Below are 17,950 nucleotides of genomic sequence, written 5' to 3'. Positions count from 1 at the left end.
TGGCCCCTGAAAAGGTGCGGCGCAGCCCTACAGAGCCTGCCAAATCGCTGATCATCCACATTTCATATCCGCTTCTTCTCCAGAACCTCCACTCCGCATTGTCCGCTCGCGTGATTCCCGCTTCATGCCCTCAAAATAACCGAGAGCGCGGAGGAACTTCTCGGTAGAACCATCGGGGCGGCACTCCCTCCAGGCATCCCTGACTCCATCGCTCTGTGCTCAGATCGCGTGTTTCGTTGGTCCTTTTCCGAGACCTGACACATTCTGTCGGTGGTCAAAACCAGCAATGGGCTTGACTTCGGAGAGAGAATAGAGATATGCCGCCGCAATCTCCGGGGCTCAGTCCTCTGTCTGGGCTAACACCTCCATGCAAATCATTTCTATAAGCATCGACCTAAGCTTTGTAGGTATGTAATCAGGAGAAGGTTAGCTGTCCGCTGATCCACCCCCGGTCTGGAGGGTTGGGTTTCCTTGGAACCATCCCAGACAGGGCAATGCCGCCTGTAATACCGCGGGATGCAACCTCGACCGCGTTGCCCCCTGATCGAAGGACCGGCAATCGGTCTGGCTCCTAAAGAGGAATAAGCTTTGTTGCAGACTTGCTGCAACCACGGTTCCTCCGGCAGTTCTCCCGACATACTTACATGACCAGAACCCAGCCACCAGTTTCGTGGCCCCAATGAAGTTCTGTCTTCTTCTGGCCGCCCAGCCTTCAGTCTGGACTTTTCTGTTTCTTTCTTGCCGATGGCGACCTTTATTGGTTTCTAAGTAGCGGTCATCATTTGTTCACAATGGCCGCGGCGACGGTACCTGATCCCGAGGGGCCGGTGGTTCTGGAGAACATGCAGCCCATCGTGTGGATCGTCACCATACCGTTCGCCATCCTGTGTCTCAGCTCCATTTTGATTCGTCTCTACACTCGACGTTATATCGCAAAGTCGTTCGGGGCCGACGACTGGTTCATGCTCGCGGTCCTGCCCGTCTGGATTGGCCAGCAGTACATCGCGTGGATGTGGACCATCCTTGGAGGTGGCTTGTAAGTAACTACCTTAGGAGTGCAGCTGGTGTGAGCTGTTCCGAAGATTACTAACCAGTGACTTAGGCATCAGGGAGTTGTCCCGGCCGAGAACGTGGAGCTAATCAATGTTGTACGTCCCCGTTGATTCCCATCTCTGGCATGTAGATCTGGAAGGATAAGACTGACCATGATGCTTCTCACGACTTCAGTATCTGTTCGCCGAGGAGTTCTACTACCTATTTCTCCAGTTCCTTATCAAGATGTCGTTCCTCTGTTTCTACCTCCGAACCCTCACCACGACGAACCGATTCCAACATGCCGTCTACGTCGTGATGGGCCTTGTCTGCTTCCAAACCGTCGGGACCTGGATCTTCTACGGCCTACAGTGCATACCCATCGACGCCTACTTCCACCCCGAACTGTACCCGAACCGCCGGTGCATTGACTCGAGTCTGTCGTACTACCTCCCATCCGTTGCCGTAAGTAGACCCTCGATTGCTCTTCTAGTGTCCCCTCAGATCGGTAATCCCAACCGCCTAGCTTCCCGATGCTGACATAACCTGCGATACCCGCCCACCAGAACGTCACCATGGACCTCATAATCTACACCCTGCCCATCGTCCCCTCTGGCACCTCCAGGTTTCCCTCAAGCGCCGCCTCGGTCTCATCGCCATCTTCACCATGGGCGGCGGCGCCATCACCGTCTCGCTGCTGCGCTTCATCGTGCTGTGGCAGCTCAGCAACACGGCCGACACCACCTACGTCTTCGGCTCCGTCACCATCGTCACGTCGGTCGAGTTCGCCGCCGCCGTCATTACGGCCAACATGCCGGGGACCGCGGGGTTTTACAAGTATTTCCGGGCGCGGAGGGAGCGGCAGTCGCGGGGCTATGGCGGGAGCGGCGAGAGTGGTGGTGGTGGTGTTGGGCACCGTCACCGGGGAAGTGGTGGCGGTGAGGATGGGGCGCAGGAGCTGGAGACGATTGGGGCTAAGTCGTCGAGGAAGAAGAAGGTCCAGGCGTTGAACAGTGTGCTTGAGTCCCGGTCCGACAACGATGGTCCGAGGCGGACTGAGAGCGAAGAGAAGCTGACTGAGTATCACCAAGGGATGGCGTTTTGAGAACATAAACAACCAGCTAAATATCAATCCAGCAGCCATGAATCTCATATCGAGACTCGGAGATTATGTGTGATAATCGTGTAACGTGGCACGCAATACGCCAGACTCAGCTAGCTATGCTATGAATCTAAGACTTGATGTCAAAGTCAATCATTGCTAACGCGTACCCCTAACAGGCTCCCCGACTCTATTTCGTATTAGGAAGGGGAATATGCTAAGGAACGAGCGGCGATGATAAGGAGACAGACAAGAATTATGCCCAGAGTCATATACCTGCGCGGAAAGAGGGAAGGGGCGCGGGGAAGGCCAGCCACACGGACAGACTTCGCCGGTCCATAACAACATATACCAAAAGGCTCATCTATAAGATGGTAGGCAGCTAAAACCACATGCCTACGAGATAAAGTAACATCTTATGGCGTACGCCACTAGACAATACGAACGGTTTTCCGTGGCCATGTCTCAGGTTCGTTTTCCAGCGCTTGAAAAAACCCTATCCCCACCCGCCGGTAGATCTCTTCGTGTGGAGAGAGTTTGACCAGTAGAAGACCAACGAAGCGATGCTGGACATCGAATGTGAGACAAACAGTAGACGGAGATTAGTTATAGGCCTAAGGACTTACATAACTTGTATAATCTGGACCATCGTGCTGTGATTCGGGTGACGTACTGGAACACGTGGACGATGAACTCGACTCTGTGTCAGATTCGACGTCGTTCGATGACATATATCTCGTACTGAGTAAGTTAAGCAGGCTGCAGGTCTTCAGGGAGCTGTACCATGAACATACCGTGAGTGATTGCGGCCGGCAGCTGTCGTTAAAGGGAGACTATGAACTGTGCCCTTGTAATCTTCATCGAAATACGCTACTCCTCGTAGTCGCGGGTATTCAGAATCAGAAGGCTCCGTAAGATAGAACGGTACACACCCCTTGTAATTCACCGCCATCCCAACCATTTCCTTGATTGGACAGAGTTGGGTGTCTAGCGGTTCGTTTATTCCGCCAGCTCGACCCCCAGAGGTATGGCATAAGACCGCGCAGTCCTCGACCAACAAGGAACCAGAGCCATCAATCCGGAATTTGTCATGAGCGACGACAGGTGCCAGAGGAGATACGCACTCGGAGATACGATCGGCCAAAAACACCTTGAGGCCACCTTTTGATGCCCAAGTCCAAGACGGCAACCCGACGAGATCCTCCGCGAGGTCTTCGGCGTCGGACATATTTCCATTCGTCCATAGAAGCTGTTCGGGAAGCCGAGATAAGAAAATTCCTCGGTTATATATGTTTCCTGTCTTTTTCTGCAACTCATTGGCGTATGCCTGTATAGCCATGAGGCGGTCAGATTCGTACGTAAGCCGCCTTTCTGAATAGTTCTCTACCACATTCTCCCAATCTTTGTGGAAAAAGGGCTTGCCCTTGCGATTTCTTTCGTCCAGGTCCAGCTCTCTGCAACTCCAACTTGGGCCTCCGGGCATGAAGTGAATAGCCCTCCTGGCAAAATAGGCTTCTTGTAGAGCCCACCCTCTATTTTGAAGTGGCCCTTCACCTGGGAACCATCTATTCCCAGGAATATGGGCGCATGCATGAACGTAGCCTTCACTTTGGCCATCCTCCGTGTAATAGGGAAGGTTAATTGAGCACAGGTCTCGGGTTCCAGTAATGAAGCAGCCTTTCTGTGCACTTGCCGAACCAGATGCCGCGATGACCAGCGATGCGTTTTCGTAGACGGCACCCATGCGCTCAGCCTCGGACGCCCAGTCATGTTTGTCCCCTTGAACGATGCAAAGGCCGTCAATCCAAAGATACCTCATACCCAGTTCACGGGTTATTTGTACCGCATCCTGAAAGGTTCGTGGTAAGTCGTCAAAACTGATCTCGCGGAGACGATCTTCAAGCCGTTTCTTTGGTGGTAAGAAACGTTTGTGTATGTGGTGGGCCCCAGCAGTAGCTGAGTGCGCAGTATTCTCCCCGCAACCCTTTGCTTTCCAAAAGGACCAGGTTCTGAGCCGTCGGGTGGCCCAGGTCGACAACACGAGTAGGTAATTCGGGACCATGTTCCTCGTCGACCTGGTCCCAGCATATGGTTTGCTTGCACAGATCGTGCTCAGAGCGGCATGTGCTCAACCATGTACTATAGAGGCTTGTTGCCTCCGCAGCACCATCTGACCTCAATGGCGGGGCGGTGCTGAAGAAACGAGCCGCATCGGTTTCTAGGAATCGTAAGCAGTTGATCCGATTTCAAAACCTATATACTAAAGGTTTGAGAGAAATACCTTTGTCAACCCAAAGGGATATTTCGGTTGGTATGGTTTTCAACCACCCTTCCCAAATGTCAACTCTTATCCAACATGTAGCCAAGCATACCTTTCCGGTCGTATCTCTCTCCAGATCAAACCTGACTTTCACCGGCTCGCTTCCCAGAATCGTCTTCTCATGTATGGAGCCTTTCACAATATGGTGGTATATGTAGTCACACAAACGGCAATCCCGGTCATTCCGCCAACTGCAACTCAGCTTTAGATCCAATTCTGGATTGATCCAGTCATGCGCCGTTTGTAGAACTTGGCGCCAGAGGTCGTGGCAGGTGTCGCATAAATGCATTGAAAAATTGGTATCGTGTGGATGACTGTGTAATAACTGGTTCTATTCGGGTGATTATCGTTCTTGCCGAATGCCAGATCGAGAGGCGATATTTTGGAATAAACAGACTGAAAAAGCACCGAAACTGGTGATCATTGGAAGCCGCGGTCAAAGGCTGCCAATGATGTTTCTGTAATGGGTGGATGTGCAAGTGTCTCGCGGACGGGGAGGAATCGGGCTGCCTCTTCCTTGAGACGTGGGAGAAGAAAAAGGAAGGAGGGTAGAATGATGACCTTGTAATTACGTTCAGTGCATATGCCGAACTTGGACGCTGATTGGATCGAATACGAAAGCGCACCTCGCACTAAAACCCGGATGGCATTTGGTGGCGTGCAAAGCTACGAGCAGATCGTTGCTGCCTAACAGTGCCCAGGAAAAGCAAGCTGAGTCCCACCATGATTAGGAGAAGGTGATCATGCTAGTTCCCGACAACATATGGCTTCTTTAATCTCGTTGCCAAATGCAACCACTTCCGGTGGCGCAACTCCGATCATCAGGCACACAATGTGAAGGAATGCTACCCTAAGTTGGACAGGTGTGATGATCCACCAAAGACTGGTCACAATACTGCGAGTATACCGAGTGGCAATGTGTGTTGTTTGTGGACCTGGAACCAGAGTCCGATTAGATAGTTAGCATGGCATCAGCCCGGCACGTCCTGATGCCCCTCAGCATGCTGGAGGTTTGCCGCCTTCGCGGCACCCTGACGTTAACCGATACAACAGTAACAACAATTCCGACCACCAGTCTGGGAGCTTCGGTTGCATATGAACGATGGTCAAAACAGACCAATTCTGCATCAGCCTATGAATCTCTATTCCGCAGGTGCAGTCTATGTGGTCGATTTACACCAGGCTGACAGTATACATGAACCTATCGTCCACCGACTCATACAGATGTTCCGGGACCTCGGAGCTTCTAAAGTGCCTATCTAGGATAGAACACCAATCACCCTCGTCATTGTTGCGTTCGTCAAATATTCTCGTAAGGTCGTAAACTGCTTCACATCCGACGTATCCCGCTCGGCGGAAAGTTTCGCTTGCCCTGACGGTGTGAGGACCAAGCAACCATAATGACACAAGTCGCGAAAGTATACTTGTTCTCGACAATTTCCCTCGGACCTTATTACGCACGTCAGTATCCGTGTATCCTCTTTGCAATAGGGCCTTTCCACTTACGACTGCTTGGACCCGGGTAAGTCCGGTGTTTCGGGATAGGGTAATATGCTCCCTTGACCGAGTAAAAGGTACACGTCCTGAGAGAGGACTTTCTCCATGAACTCCGACGAACACTCGTCTAGATTTAGCATGAATGAATGTCCCTCTCCTATTTCCTCCTGGCCGAGCACGAAGGTATACTCCCACTTTGGCCCGTCGTCAAGCCGGGCATGAGGATCGGGTACTCGCCGGATCTTCGCTCGGCATATTGGGGCCCGGATCTTGAGGGGGCCGGATACTATTGAGCCATATGGATCGCCTAGCGAGGCGGTTATGCGTACATCCATCACTTCCGCCACTGGTTGATACTTTGTTGCAACTTGGGGCGTTTTGAACCAAACGTCGCCATTGACAGACAACCAGGACCAAGAGGGAATATCGGGATTGGGTCGGTCGGTAGACGTGAACGTGTACCACATCATCTCCAGGACCAGGTATGGCCGCCAAAGACCACATATGTAGTCCTTTTGTTCCAGTTGGAGGAGATGAGCGAAAGTGCGCGCCAGTCCGGCAATGGCGACAGGCCTGTCCGAGATGAAGGTCAACTGGCCTGTGGTGTATGATTCTACCAACCGGTACCATATCGTATACAGACTTTCGATCTTGGTGTCACTATTAGGCTCCTGGATAAAAGCGTGGAAAGATTTCTCAGGGGTCCATATGAACTCTGGCCCGATATGGAAAGACGAATTGACACTTTCAGATGTCATGAGCTCCACGCATTCCCAATGCACCTGGTCATTGCTGAAATGAACAACACGAGGCGACATGAAGCGCTCTTGGGTAACCCAAGACCTGGCTTTTAACGGGGCGCTTTCCACATACTTGTCCCAATTACTGAGGTGACAGTTGTAGGAGCCGTTGCTGCCCGTACGATCACTTGGCACGAGAAATGATTGGAACATGGCTGGATCTCGTTGTCTGAACAGCCCGCCATTCCCGTCTCCAGCGGAATCGGCAGAGATGTTGATGTAGCCGTTTGCGTAGACTGCCATCATTCTTGAAGCTTCAACGGTCCAGTCTGTTGTACTGTCCTATATGATGCAAAGCGCGTCGATCCATATGTATTCGATATCAAGCCTGGCAGCGGCGAGTATGGCTTCCTGAAAGGTCAAGGGAAGTAGGTCCCAAGGTATCTGGAGCATGAAAGTCTCGATGTTGCTGAGCAACAGCTTCAATGCCACACCATTAGGACCCCAGCAGTGACTCAGTGTAGCATATAGCAAACTGTTACTATCCAGGTCCAACCCGCGTACTAGCTGGATATCGGGAATTGATGTCCCAGACATAGACTTTATGCGAATCAACCTGGTAGGAAGACCATCGGGGAATTTGTGATCGTCTGCCACTTCAGGCAGCTCGTGTGCGTTGTGCGGCAGTTGGTCAGCCAGGCTTGGATCTTCCCGAACGTCTCATCTGAGCAAGTACACCGGCTTGAGAACGGAATAATTTTCATCATCTGATTTTTATCTTATACATATATAACCGGTCTGTTAGTATCTATTTGAAGCGTATCCAAATGGGATAAAAAAAAGGAACACAAAAGTGGACGCGAAATAAAATAGGAGGGGCCAGGGAAAGAAGCAAAAATGTGATACCTGGGAGCTTAGAGCATGAAATCCTAGAAAACCCACCATTGGGGAGGTATAGGATTAGTTCATCGTTCCGCCAGCAAACTAGCATCCGGACGCTATTCCTCAGAGGTTCGACTCGTGGCAAGCCATCGCCCTCCGCATCAAGGACTTGTGTCCCGGTGTCGTCTTGACGTGACAGATTGCTACTTTCAGCAAGCACAATACAACAGAGGCGACATGAAAGGCCCGCACATCGCTGTAAACCGGACCAATTATGCCATGAGTCCCCTTCGGATGGCGAGTCTTGGGGTTCCTTCAACTGGGTATCGAAATAGTCCCGGCAACATTGGCATAGCACACCGTCCCAGGACAGGCCCGGGCCTTTCAGAGCTTCCATTGTACTTCATCTGGTGACAAACGGTGAGATATCCAAAGAGGGAAAATGGCTTTGGGTAAATAAGTGCCAGTATATAGACTGTTCGTAGGAAATGTACTGACACGCTGCAGGCGACACGTTAACCAGCAAAACAGGTTGGGCTTGCTGTCGGTTTGGACATTGGCGCGGGGAAGATTCTGCGGGTTGACTGCTGCCTGCACAACGGCCATTTAAGAAATCCCGGAAAGGTCTTCGTCGATTATGTAGGAGGGGAGGCTAGGCACTTTTTCCCTCTTCCCTTTTCGAGCGTCACACAGCCCGTCCATGTGACTTGGGGGCCGACCATCTAAGATCGGTGAAAATCACCGACAATACCGACAGTCCATTATCACCGATGGACCTTGAAAGTATTTCTCCGTGGGGATTAAGAAGAAATTCCCAAGTTCGTTCCGATAAGTAGCTATAAGGGTACCGTAGTCGCAAGCCCCTGAAAACGACCACCACAGTCACCAGAGAAGACCACTATTTCGACAACAATCTGCAGCGTGTTTCATTACGTCACCGTGTTCTTCCCCAACCATTGTTCGGAAATGGTATACCCTACTCTCGCGCAGTCAATCTAACCATCAACCCCGGCTGCAAATACGCAATCCCCCCACAAGCGCAATACCGCCCCTCCTCCAGCACCTCGACCCCGAACCGCCGCAGCACCTCCGGTACGAGCTTATGCATCTCCATGAGCGCCAGCTCCTTGCCCAGACACACGCGCGGCCCCATCCCGAAAGTGTACATGTACCCCTCCATGCGCGCCGACCGCTCCTCGCTCTCGAGCCAGCGCTCCGGCCGGAACTCGTCCGTCGGCTCCGGTCCGAACGCGTCCGCGTCCCGCTGCACCACGACGGCGTGGCTGAGCATCTGCGTGCCGGGCGGGATGGGGAACCCGTCGATCGTCTTGCCGTCCCCGGAGGGCGGGACGAGGCGCGAAAAGAGGTTCGGGATCGGCGGGTGCAGGCGCAGGGACTCGCGGATGCAGGCGCTGAGGTAGGGGAGGTGGCGCTTCGTCTCGTCGTACTGGACCACAGGGTTGCTTAGGAGGCCCTTGGCGTCGGCGGTTGCTATCTCTTCCCGGACCTTGGCGAGCACTTTGGGGTGCGTCAGAATGAGCCGCAGCGTCGCGCCGAGCCCGGTTCCTGTGGTATCGGCGCCAGCCTGGATGAGGAGAGTCATGTGCGCGAGCCTCTGCGTATCGTTCAAGGGCTCGTCATCGATGCGCGCATCGATAGCGGTCTGCAGCACATCATTGAAAGACGGCACGCTTTCCCCCTTCCCCTTTTTCTGCAGTTTGGTGTGGCGGTCCGAGATCTCGCGCGCCCCTTGCGCCATGAGCCATCCGTTGCCCCATTCGTCCGACATCTTGGGGAGTATGTAGTCCTTCAGTTTGGAGCTCAGGATCACCTCGCGCATGAAGCGCCAGCGCACGGCCAGGCCGAAGAGGCTGGTGCCGACGCGCCAGGCGTGGAGCATGCCGCGCTCGTCGCGGTCGTTCTGGACGAATCCCCAGGGCTTGGTGAAGAGAACCATGGTCATGACATCGGCGGCGAACTCACTGTTGCATGCGTCAACCTGTCACTAAGGGCCGCCGGAGCTTGGGGAATAGAACGTACGAAGTCTTGTTGCTCAAAATGATGGTTTTGCCGTTCTCCGAAGGGCGCTTTCGATTGCGGACCCAGTTCAGGATGAGATCGTCGATCTTGGCCTCCCACGTCTTCTTCAAGGTTCCCACAGACCAAAAGGAACCCCCGACCGCCTTGCGCAGCTTCCGGTGGTCGTCGGCGCCAGTTGTCGTGAAGAGGGACTGGGGCCCAATGGCTTCGTGTTGGTAGATGCTGCCTTTGGTGTTGCACGCCGCGTCCCAGTAGATGTCGCGGAGCTGGCAGGCCTTGTGGAAGAGCAGCAGGTCGGGCGTGATGCGCACGGGGGATCCGTCTTCTGGAGTTCGTTGCGTTGTTTGTTATCACCGAGCCCCTTCTAACTTACACAGCGTGCGGGGATCAGACCATAAAAATGATGAGCATTCTCACTTACTTCCGTACTTTTCGACAAGCCAGCAAAGCCACGCGGGCTCCGATCGAGACAGGCCGGCTATACCGAGAGGCAGCGATGTGCAGGCCGTGTACCACGGTCCCGGGAAGTCCTTGAGGGGGTGGAAGTAAAGGCTGTAGACCACCCGCCAGGCCGTCGCTGCGATGGCGGCGAGAACAAGCAACGCGGCGACTCCCCGACGGACCCGGACCCGGAGTCCGGTAGAAGAGATTGGATATGCAGTGCCATCGGGTTAAAGCTTGCTGGTGTTGAAACAGTTTTGATAGTTTGCGATCCGTATTAGTCTCATAGACCAGCTGCCAGGGCTGCAGATACGCAAACTAATATTCAAATCCAGCGAGACGTTGAAACCTCGGGACCGAGGCCTGTCGAGCGTTGCGCGTCCTCTTTATGCAATCTTTATGTCACTGGTTGCTGATCTGGAGGTATCAGCGGCATATTATGCGCTGGCCGTGTTTGCCGGGTTGCAGCAGCATGCAGTGTGCTGAATCATCCACCGGATAATTCGACGTCCTACACCCACTTCGACCGACTCGCTAATCACGCGGCAGCGTTGGGTCGCAACGCTTCCCGTCCAACGAATTACAGCAGCATTTGACTTGGTCAAGTGTGTGCACTCATTTGCTTTTTCTTCAAATCATAAGGGGAAACCCAGCAGATAAACAAGAGGCTCGCATATGGCATGGTGCACTCCTGTCAGACACTCCTGCAAGATGATGTATTAAAAGGCAAACACGGCAGATGTCGGCCCAGGCTGGAGCATGTATACTTAAAAGCAGGCTGGCATGCAGCGATATATCACCATCACACACTTTGCTTGGCTGGAGGTTGAGTAAAGAGAGGAGAACAGTGGCTCCCGACCACACCCATCCATATATCCGGCAGTTGTCCTGCGCGATTATGACCCCGCGCACGACAGTCGACGTTGGCCGCATTCATTGAACCCCAATCGGCCAAAAAGGGGCAGGTGCGAAAGCGGTCCCGCGTTGCCTCGAACCTCGGAGGAGGGGGCAGTCCCGCGGCCCCGTTTTCGAAGATGCTGAACCCGCGTAGGTCGACACGCGCGGGATGGGGGGACGCCTCCGCGGATAGTACGCGGAATAGGTAGGGCTGGTCGCCAATCTGACGCAGAGAAGCGGGGTCCAGACAGGCCACGTTCTGCCCGAGTACTTCACAGGTGCGCATGTCAATCTCGGACAGGTCCTGTTCACCAAATCCCCGCCACATAAGAGTCCATATGAAACTCTTGACGTGCGTGGCCAGCTCTGGGCGGTCCACCATGAGACGGAGGAAGGTGCGCTGGAGAGGGATTAGGTCGCGCGGGCGGTACTCGTCCGAATAGTCAGTCATGGCCACTAGCATCGCCGGAGGCCGCTGGGCCGAAAGGGTTTCGGGCCCGGTGTGCTCGTGCTCAGGAAGCCGACCGAGGCTGTGCTAGCTGAAGTTGACATGCTGAAGTAGGAAGGGCAGGGAAAAGATGCACCATGCGCGTGACACGCGCTTGGGCGAACGTCTGGCGGTCGCCGATCAAGTTGTCGCAAATGAGACACAGGATATCGGCTGGAGGGCTACCGCTCATGCAGGACTGATGCATAGCTACAGTGTTCGATTGGAGGTCAGAGGTGCCGGGGGTCGGAGAAGCTGGGGACCCACTAAATCTAGACCGCGGGCACCTGAACCCCGGTTCTTTAGGGGCCTTCAGCATCCCACGCTTAGCGAATCAATTCCGAGGGTGTAATAGACTCGCAAGGGACAGTTGGCTGTAACACTTCTTCTGGATATCCACGTTGACTCCTAAATACATATAGCTATAGCCACCACGATAACCCGATTTATCCCTACTACTTGTAATCCGCACGCCTAGCTACCTAAGCAACATCACGTCAATGTAAAGCCACCATCCACGAGCAGCGATGCGCCCTGCATGAAGCTGCTCAGAGGCGAAGCCAAGAACACCATGGCATCGGCAACCTCATCGACGTGAGCGATGCGCGGTATTGCGCCCCGTTCAATTTCCCGCGTCAACAAGGGGAGTTTGGGGTCCCGAATGAGCGGGGTTTCCGTCCAGCTGGGAAACATTAGCGGGAATGAACCATTCACGATATTAGTGTCAACCATCAAGCTTATCAAGATGATAAAGGGGTAGGGGAGCGTCCTGATTAAGCCACTAGGTCACTTACCCCGGGCAGATGGCATTGATCCGAATCCCTTGCTCGCCGTAGATGACGGCATCGGCCTTGGTCAGACCCATGACCCCATGCTTAGCCGCCGTGTAAGGCGTATGCACCAGCCCCCGCGGCGGCGCCGACAGCCCCAGCATGGACGCCGTATTAATGATGCGTCCCCGTCCCTCGCGGGGGCCCAGGTCCTCCTGCCCGACCATGACGCGCAGGGCCTCGCGCTGGCAGCGCCAGACGCCGGCCAGGTCGATGTCGATGGTCTCGGCCCATTCCGCTTCGTCCGTCTCGTCCGTCCGGGCCGCGGGGCCCCGGATCCCCGCGTTGTTGACGGCGACGTCGAGGCGGCCGAACTGGGCGACGGTGGCCGCGAAGCCGGCTTTCACCTCGTCCGTCTGGCGGACGTCCATCGTCAGCTCGACGATCTGGAGGGATGGGTACTGCGCCCGGATCGCTTTGGCCGACTTTGTGAGGGCGCTCGGGTTCATGTCGGCCAGGGCCAGCTTGCTCTTGCCGTATTTGGCGAACGAGAGGGCTGTGTGGTGGCCGATGCCTAGAGTATGGCCAGTAAGCGAGAGGGTTGACGTTCGTCATAAGTCACGGAGCCCCGGAGGCGTAACATCAAAAACCTGCTGTGGGGAGTGATGAGGGGTACGCGCTCACCGGAAGCTGCACCCGTGATGAGGGCGGTTCCACGGAGGAGGTTCGCCATGTCTGCTAGGACCTGAAAGATGTTCCTAATGTTTCTGATCGATGCTGAAGAGGGTTTAAGACATGTCGACAAGACAAGTATCGCGACAGAGTAGCGTGGCATATATGAGGGATCGGTACCAGCTCCAAGTTGGAGTACCGCCCCTCTAGGTATCGCGTTTGGTGATTTCCAGTTATCCCCCTCTCTTGCATCAAACCCCCTTGCGCCAATGGCACTACGTCGTCGCGCATACTTGGCTACATGGTAACGGCAACGAAGCCTGAATTCCAGCGGGTCTCTGGCGCAAGCACCCTCAGAACATGGGCCTGTCATTCGAAAACGCCGTGTAATAATGCATGGGGCGGGGAGACGCGTTCGTATCTGTGGGTTCTGCGGGTAGATCGCCTGGGGTAGACCCCGCTCGAATGCGCGGAGGTCGGTTGAGCAATCCGGGGTAGCTAGGTGCGGAGTCGTCAGGCCCAACAGTGGGGGTCGACGACATCGATGGAATTGTAGGAGTGTGGCGGCTGTGAGAGACCACGCTCATCCAGATGTTGCATTTGGACGGGGACTACCGCTGGAACGCGACCGTGCCAACGTCTTACGCGGTGGCCACCGAGGTGACGAAAGCCCTGCATGGACCGAGGGAAGTACCAGGGCTTCCGGGGATCATTCGAAGAAGGCGCAAAGGATGGTCGGAGTTTGGACTAAGATAGTTGCCTAACAGTACGGGCATATGAGCGCCAGTTTGGTTTGCAGCAATGTACGATCGCGGGGCAGAAAGTAGAGCAGATTGATCCGTCGCACAGCAGTCAATTAATTGGTGTACTACAGACCTCGCTTCAGCGCAAGGGGGAATTGCCCCTCGGCGATACCTAATAATCTAAGAATAGGGGTGGTCGACAATCAAAGTACCTCGCCTAAACGCTCTCCTCCATCCTTTCAATCCAGCGTCTTCGGCCACGGCCACAATCCCCGCAGCGTCAAGTCATCGTAGACGCAATCAATGTCGTCTCGCGGGGTGGTCGCTCGATCGAAGTGATAGATCATTCGTTTCCCGATAGACCAGGCTATGCACTTGGCTACATTGCCGTGGGTGAGGTCGCAGGGTCGTATGTCGGACAGAGTTTTGAAATTGGTCGACAAGCACCTCATGTGTGCCGTCCAGCTCGGCGGCTCTTGCGACCTGTCTCGCAAGACGAAATGTCGGGTAACTGGCCAGCGTTGCCTCATCTGCTCCGTAACGCCTTGAAATGTACCCGTCCTTTCCACAAAGCCTTGCTCCCGTATGATGTTCTCCGCGGCGATGGCGAACCCTTCCTCCATCAGTTGCGGTACGTTCCCGGCTTTCACGGCCAATTCGCCGAGCCACGGTTGTTCCGCTCGCGGCCGCTCTGGCCAGGGATGAAGTATGAACTGCACCGAGTCTGTTGTAGGGTCTTTGTCGTTGAAGAGATTTGCTCTTTCGAGCCTTGGGCGTGTGGATCTGACGGATTCTCCGTCGGAAGGCGGCCCTGGCGAGGTGGTGTGGGCCGTGTTCGCCATGGGAAACAAGAGCGGTAAGATATGGGACGATTGCGGAAGTATTCGAATGAAAGTGAAGCAAACGAAGTCTAGAATAGCAGATGCAAGCCCAGCGCTAGGCTGATGCTATTGTATACGACATACAGCGACATCAATGGCCTTCCGGAGATGCGATCTAGCACGCGCGACGTGCCACCTGTTGGGAGTGCAGCGTACCCCGTCATGTACTAAACGGGCCTGTGGATCAAGCACTTGCAAGGCAGTCGTAGTTGCTATGGCCATAGGCCACTCAACCGCAGGTCGTCGTAGATATCTGGGGTTGCACTGATGATCAGGCAACTGCAATAGTAGCGTTGAGTTTCCAGGTTTAGTGATTCGCAGTCTCTCCTTCTCATCTAGTTTGGAAAGAAGGGAAAGCTGGTACCTTCCAGCCTGCAGGTACCAGTGATCACATGCGCACCTTCCAACCCATTCCTGTACATGCCTACCTGCCTATGCTTTTAGGAAAGAACGTAGTAATGTAGCAATTCCTCATTGTTCCATGTCAGAAGGCACTCGTAGACTTCCAAGATAGAAAAATAGGGAGAAGAGGCTCGCTTCTCTTGCACTGATCCCATGGACAGGCACGATGTTGATGTCTGTTGGGTTACCTTGTCGCCTTCTCGGCGAGTCTACCTCTTCTCTACATCATCACCATCAATACACTCCCACACTCCCGCCGATCGAACAGTAATTACCAATACCAACTATCGCTCTCCTCAAAACCATAGATTCGCTGCAAGATATCTCTATCAAGATGTTTACCCCGGTGCAACAGGCAGATATCTTTAGATATCGTTTTCCACGCCGCGGAGTAAGTTATACACAAGTCACTATCAGTCTCCTGTCTTCTTACCGTACCTTGGTCAACGCTGACATAGCATCACTCGTTAGTATCGGACCGATCGCCGAGCTGCCCGACGACTCCCCTTCCAGACTCCCATAGCGGCCGGCTCCTACTACATCCAACTCCGAGGGGAACTCCACCGCCACAAGACCAATATCCATTATACACTGCCACCCACGACAAACCACGCATTTACTACAAGGTATATCTATCAAGATGAGTACCTCGGCACAGCTCGCCATCATCTTTAAAGATATACTTCTCGTGCTTCTGGGTCAAGTCAGAAGTCACTGTCCCATGCCTTGATCAATGCTGACCTAGTTTCGGCCCTATCGCAATGCTGCCCCTCGAGCCACTCCCCTTGCCGCCTCAAGGCCCGGCATCAACACGTGTAGCGCTGGAAATTGGTCTTTGAACAACCTATTAATAGGAGCTCTCCTTGCATGTAATTTATCAAGTAGGTAATGTACTTGTCCCTACTTCTAATTCCAAAGTATCAAGTACCTCTTCCAATGCGCCTTCAATACTAGGACGTTAGCTACATATGTGCCTTGCTACCCCTAACCTCAAGCCTGATAGACTATCGCCCTCATCTCCCGTGCCCTCTTTGCAACCCTTGTAGTGGTTGCACGTCAAGCTCGGGGGTGTACCTGCCTCGAGAACCACCCCAAAAGCGGGGTCTTTTGGCAGCAAACCCCAAACCTCGCTGTCGCGAGACGGAAATCCTGAGCCAGATTGTCGGTCCTGGCTGCGGCTCCTGCTGCTATGCGATGCGATGGACGATCTAAGGCGAACCCAAAGGCCTGCTAGCGGAAGCATGGTCTTTACCATTGGTGCGCAGGCACAGAATATGCTCGTCGCCATTTGTAGAATGTCCCAGAACGCATTGCTATCATTTTCCTCTGGCCCAAATCTTTATTAGTCCTTGCAAGACAGGTTAGGAGATGGATGCATGACTTACGGCCGTTAGTATTGGCTGCTGAGTAGACTATGCCAATCTTCACGAAGCCTATGACACCAGAAAGGCCACCTATCAGAAAGATCAGAGAAAGTTTGGTCTTGATGTAACTCTTGGTCTGAAGTTTATGGACCACAGCAATAGTGAGCGCGATCGTGGCGAAGTCCAGGGAGGAGTTGATGGTCTCTTCGGCCACCAGAAAGGTGTTGCCGTCTAGACAATAGCCAGGCTGGGTTCCCGAGATGTCCCACCATTTCGAAACCGGGTTGCACAAAAGAGCACCATAAAAAAGAAGGTGATGAACCAGCAAACATGAATGCACGCTAGCGTATAGATCCATTTGACAAAGGCACGGTCACTCCAGAAGATCCGATGATAGAGGACTGTAAGCAACCGATCTGATGTGGCAGCACGCTATAGCATGGTTCAACACGAGATGGAGGCACACCAAAGTTCAGGACGGTCTAATGTGCCCCATGCTGTGAGCGCATGTTCAGAAGGGATGATTTGGTATGCGCTCAGACACCAAGGACCTGTATATATGTCATGAGAATGACCCGGTAGATAGATGTAGAAACCAAGGCTTTGCACCCCCGCTACCTCAGACCCTACCGTCGCCTAGCTGAATGCTTACAAGGACGAACAGACTTCCTCTGGCAAAGAGTTGGTTGATGTAGAAAAAGGGTGTGCAGATATATGCTAGCTGCGTAGGCTGGGACTCAGTATCTTTGTTGAAGTCTTTTGGGCACTGAAACGTACCTTTGCTGAAAGAATAGCCAGATCATCGTCTGACATGTCGCCTGAGACGGCGATGCCTGAGTTGAATGCAACCTCAGCGGCAGCTCTGTTTCCATAGAAGAAGAAGACACAACTACATACCAACAAAGGGGAAATGGCGTAGCCAAGAAAACCGACCAGGGCCAGAACAGCAAAGAGGTCATCCCAGCGGAAGCCGTGAGTTCCTGGGCGCTTGGGAGCAAAGAGACGGAGTGTTGTTGCAACCACACATAGCGGGATCGTAACCAACGAAAGAATGATGATTTTGCCCTCTGACGGGTCGTTGACGGCGTCTTGGAATGTGTATCCCATGATGTCGTCGATTCTGTCCAGCGCGTGTGCTAAAAGTGACAAAGTTGACTGGATGGTGTTGAGGGCGAGCGACATGGCAATATTGTGCCACCGTGAGGTAGGGTTTACCTGGCTTGAACTGAACACAGAAGGTAGAAACCTCACCACCAAGTCGTACACTCCAATACTGACTGGCCTTTTAGCCCTTGCCTGGGGCAAACTTCCAAGTCTGGTATGCGGCGTGAGCTTCGGAATTCCGGTGTAAGGGCTGTATGTACCACGGGGTTTGGGACTGCATTGGAAAGTGAAAGCACCCAGCATGCTGCATGCTTATACCTTGGATACGACAATACGACCTGTCTTCTGGTGGGTGACACAGCAATTAGCCATCCGGGCACAAGGACCCCACTTGGGCGCAAGGGGCGGCAGCTACCTATGTACCTAGGTAGGTAGGGGGTAGGCAACTAAATCTGAGCTGCCTGATTCCAACCCCTCTGTCTGTCACCTTGCTCTCTTCCGTCTCTGCCGCAGAGCTTGGAACTTCGCTGGGCAGCAGACTCAGTCTCGAACCCCTTCATTCAGGCAGTCACCGGC

The 17,950-nt window shown here is 53.7% G+C and overlaps 7 protein-coding genes across 7 annotated transcripts; 1 reads left to right on the top strand and 6 right to left on the bottom strand.

The window, feature by feature from the left end:
• Positions 1–791: 791 nt before the first annotated feature.
• On the top strand, positions 792–2,137 carry PG997_001630 (uncharacterized protein; the record flags this gene model as incomplete). Its single annotated transcript, XM_066805945.1, has 4 exons — positions 792–1,036; positions 1,103–1,148; positions 1,228–1,497; positions 1,559–2,137. The coding sequence occupies 4 exons, from the start codon at positions 792–794 to the stop codon at positions 2,135–2,137; spliced, it is 1,140 nt and encodes a 379-aa protein (XP_066675718.1).
• Positions 2,138–2,402: 265 nt separating this feature from the next.
• Positions 2,403–4,196, bottom strand: PG997_001629 (HET-domain-containing protein; the record flags this gene model as incomplete). The annotated part of the gene is made up of 3 exons (XM_066805944.1): positions 2,403–2,498; positions 2,761–2,875; positions 2,929–4,196. 3 exons carry the CDS (start codon positions 4,194–4,196, stop codon positions 2,403–2,405), a joined length of 1,479 nt encoding a protein of 492 aa, XP_066675717.1.
• A 1,760-nt stretch (positions 4,197–5,956) lies between these two features.
• On the bottom strand, positions 5,957–6,997 carry PG997_001628 (uncharacterized protein; the record flags this gene model as incomplete). Its single annotated transcript, XM_066805943.1, has 1 exon — positions 5,957–6,997. One exon carries the CDS (start codon positions 6,995–6,997, stop codon positions 5,957–5,959), a length of 1,041 nt encoding a protein of 346 aa, XP_066675716.1.
• A 1,552-nt stretch (positions 6,998–8,549) lies between these two features.
• PG997_001627 (cytochrome P450) lies at positions 8,550–11,402 on the bottom strand (the record flags this gene model as incomplete). Its single annotated transcript, XM_066805942.1, has 3 exons — positions 8,550–9,555; positions 9,614–9,938; positions 10,919–11,402. The coding sequence occupies 3 exons, from the start codon at positions 11,400–11,402 to the stop codon at positions 8,550–8,552; spliced, it is 1,815 nt and encodes a 604-aa protein (XP_066675715.1).
• Positions 11,403–11,930: 528 nt separating this feature from the next.
• On the bottom strand, positions 11,931–12,941 carry PG997_001626 (short chain dehydrogenase reductase; the record flags this gene model as incomplete). The annotated part of the gene is made up of 3 exons (XM_066805941.1): positions 11,931–12,120; positions 12,233–12,782; positions 12,893–12,941. The coding sequence occupies 3 exons, from the start codon at positions 12,939–12,941 to the stop codon at positions 11,931–11,933; spliced, it is 789 nt and encodes a 262-aa protein (XP_066675714.1).
• Positions 12,942–13,862: 921 nt separating this feature from the next.
• Positions 13,863–14,465, bottom strand: PG997_001625 (uncharacterized protein; the record flags this gene model as incomplete). Its single annotated transcript, XM_066805940.1, has 1 exon — positions 13,863–14,465. The coding sequence occupies one exon, from the start codon at positions 14,463–14,465 to the stop codon at positions 13,863–13,865; it is 603 nt and encodes a 200-aa protein (XP_066675713.1).
• A 2,522-nt stretch (positions 14,466–16,987) lies between these two features.
• PG997_001624 (uncharacterized protein) lies at positions 16,988–17,452 on the bottom strand (the record flags this gene model as incomplete). The annotated part of the gene is made up of 1 exon (XM_066805939.1): positions 16,988–17,452. One exon carries the CDS (start codon positions 17,450–17,452, stop codon positions 16,988–16,990), a length of 465 nt encoding a protein of 154 aa, XP_066675712.1.
• Between the last annotated feature and the right edge of the window lie 498 nt (positions 17,453–17,950).

This window comes from Apiospora hydei (genome assembly GCF_038363865.1).
Source record: "Apiospora hydei strain CBS 114990 chromosome Unknown utg000002l_segment0_segment0, whole genome shotgun sequence".
Classification (NCBI taxonomy): domain Eukaryota; kingdom Fungi; phylum Ascomycota; class Sordariomycetes; order Amphisphaeriales; family Apiosporaceae; genus Apiospora; species Apiospora hydei.
This window is presented reverse-complemented; position numbering and strand designations above follow the sequence as displayed.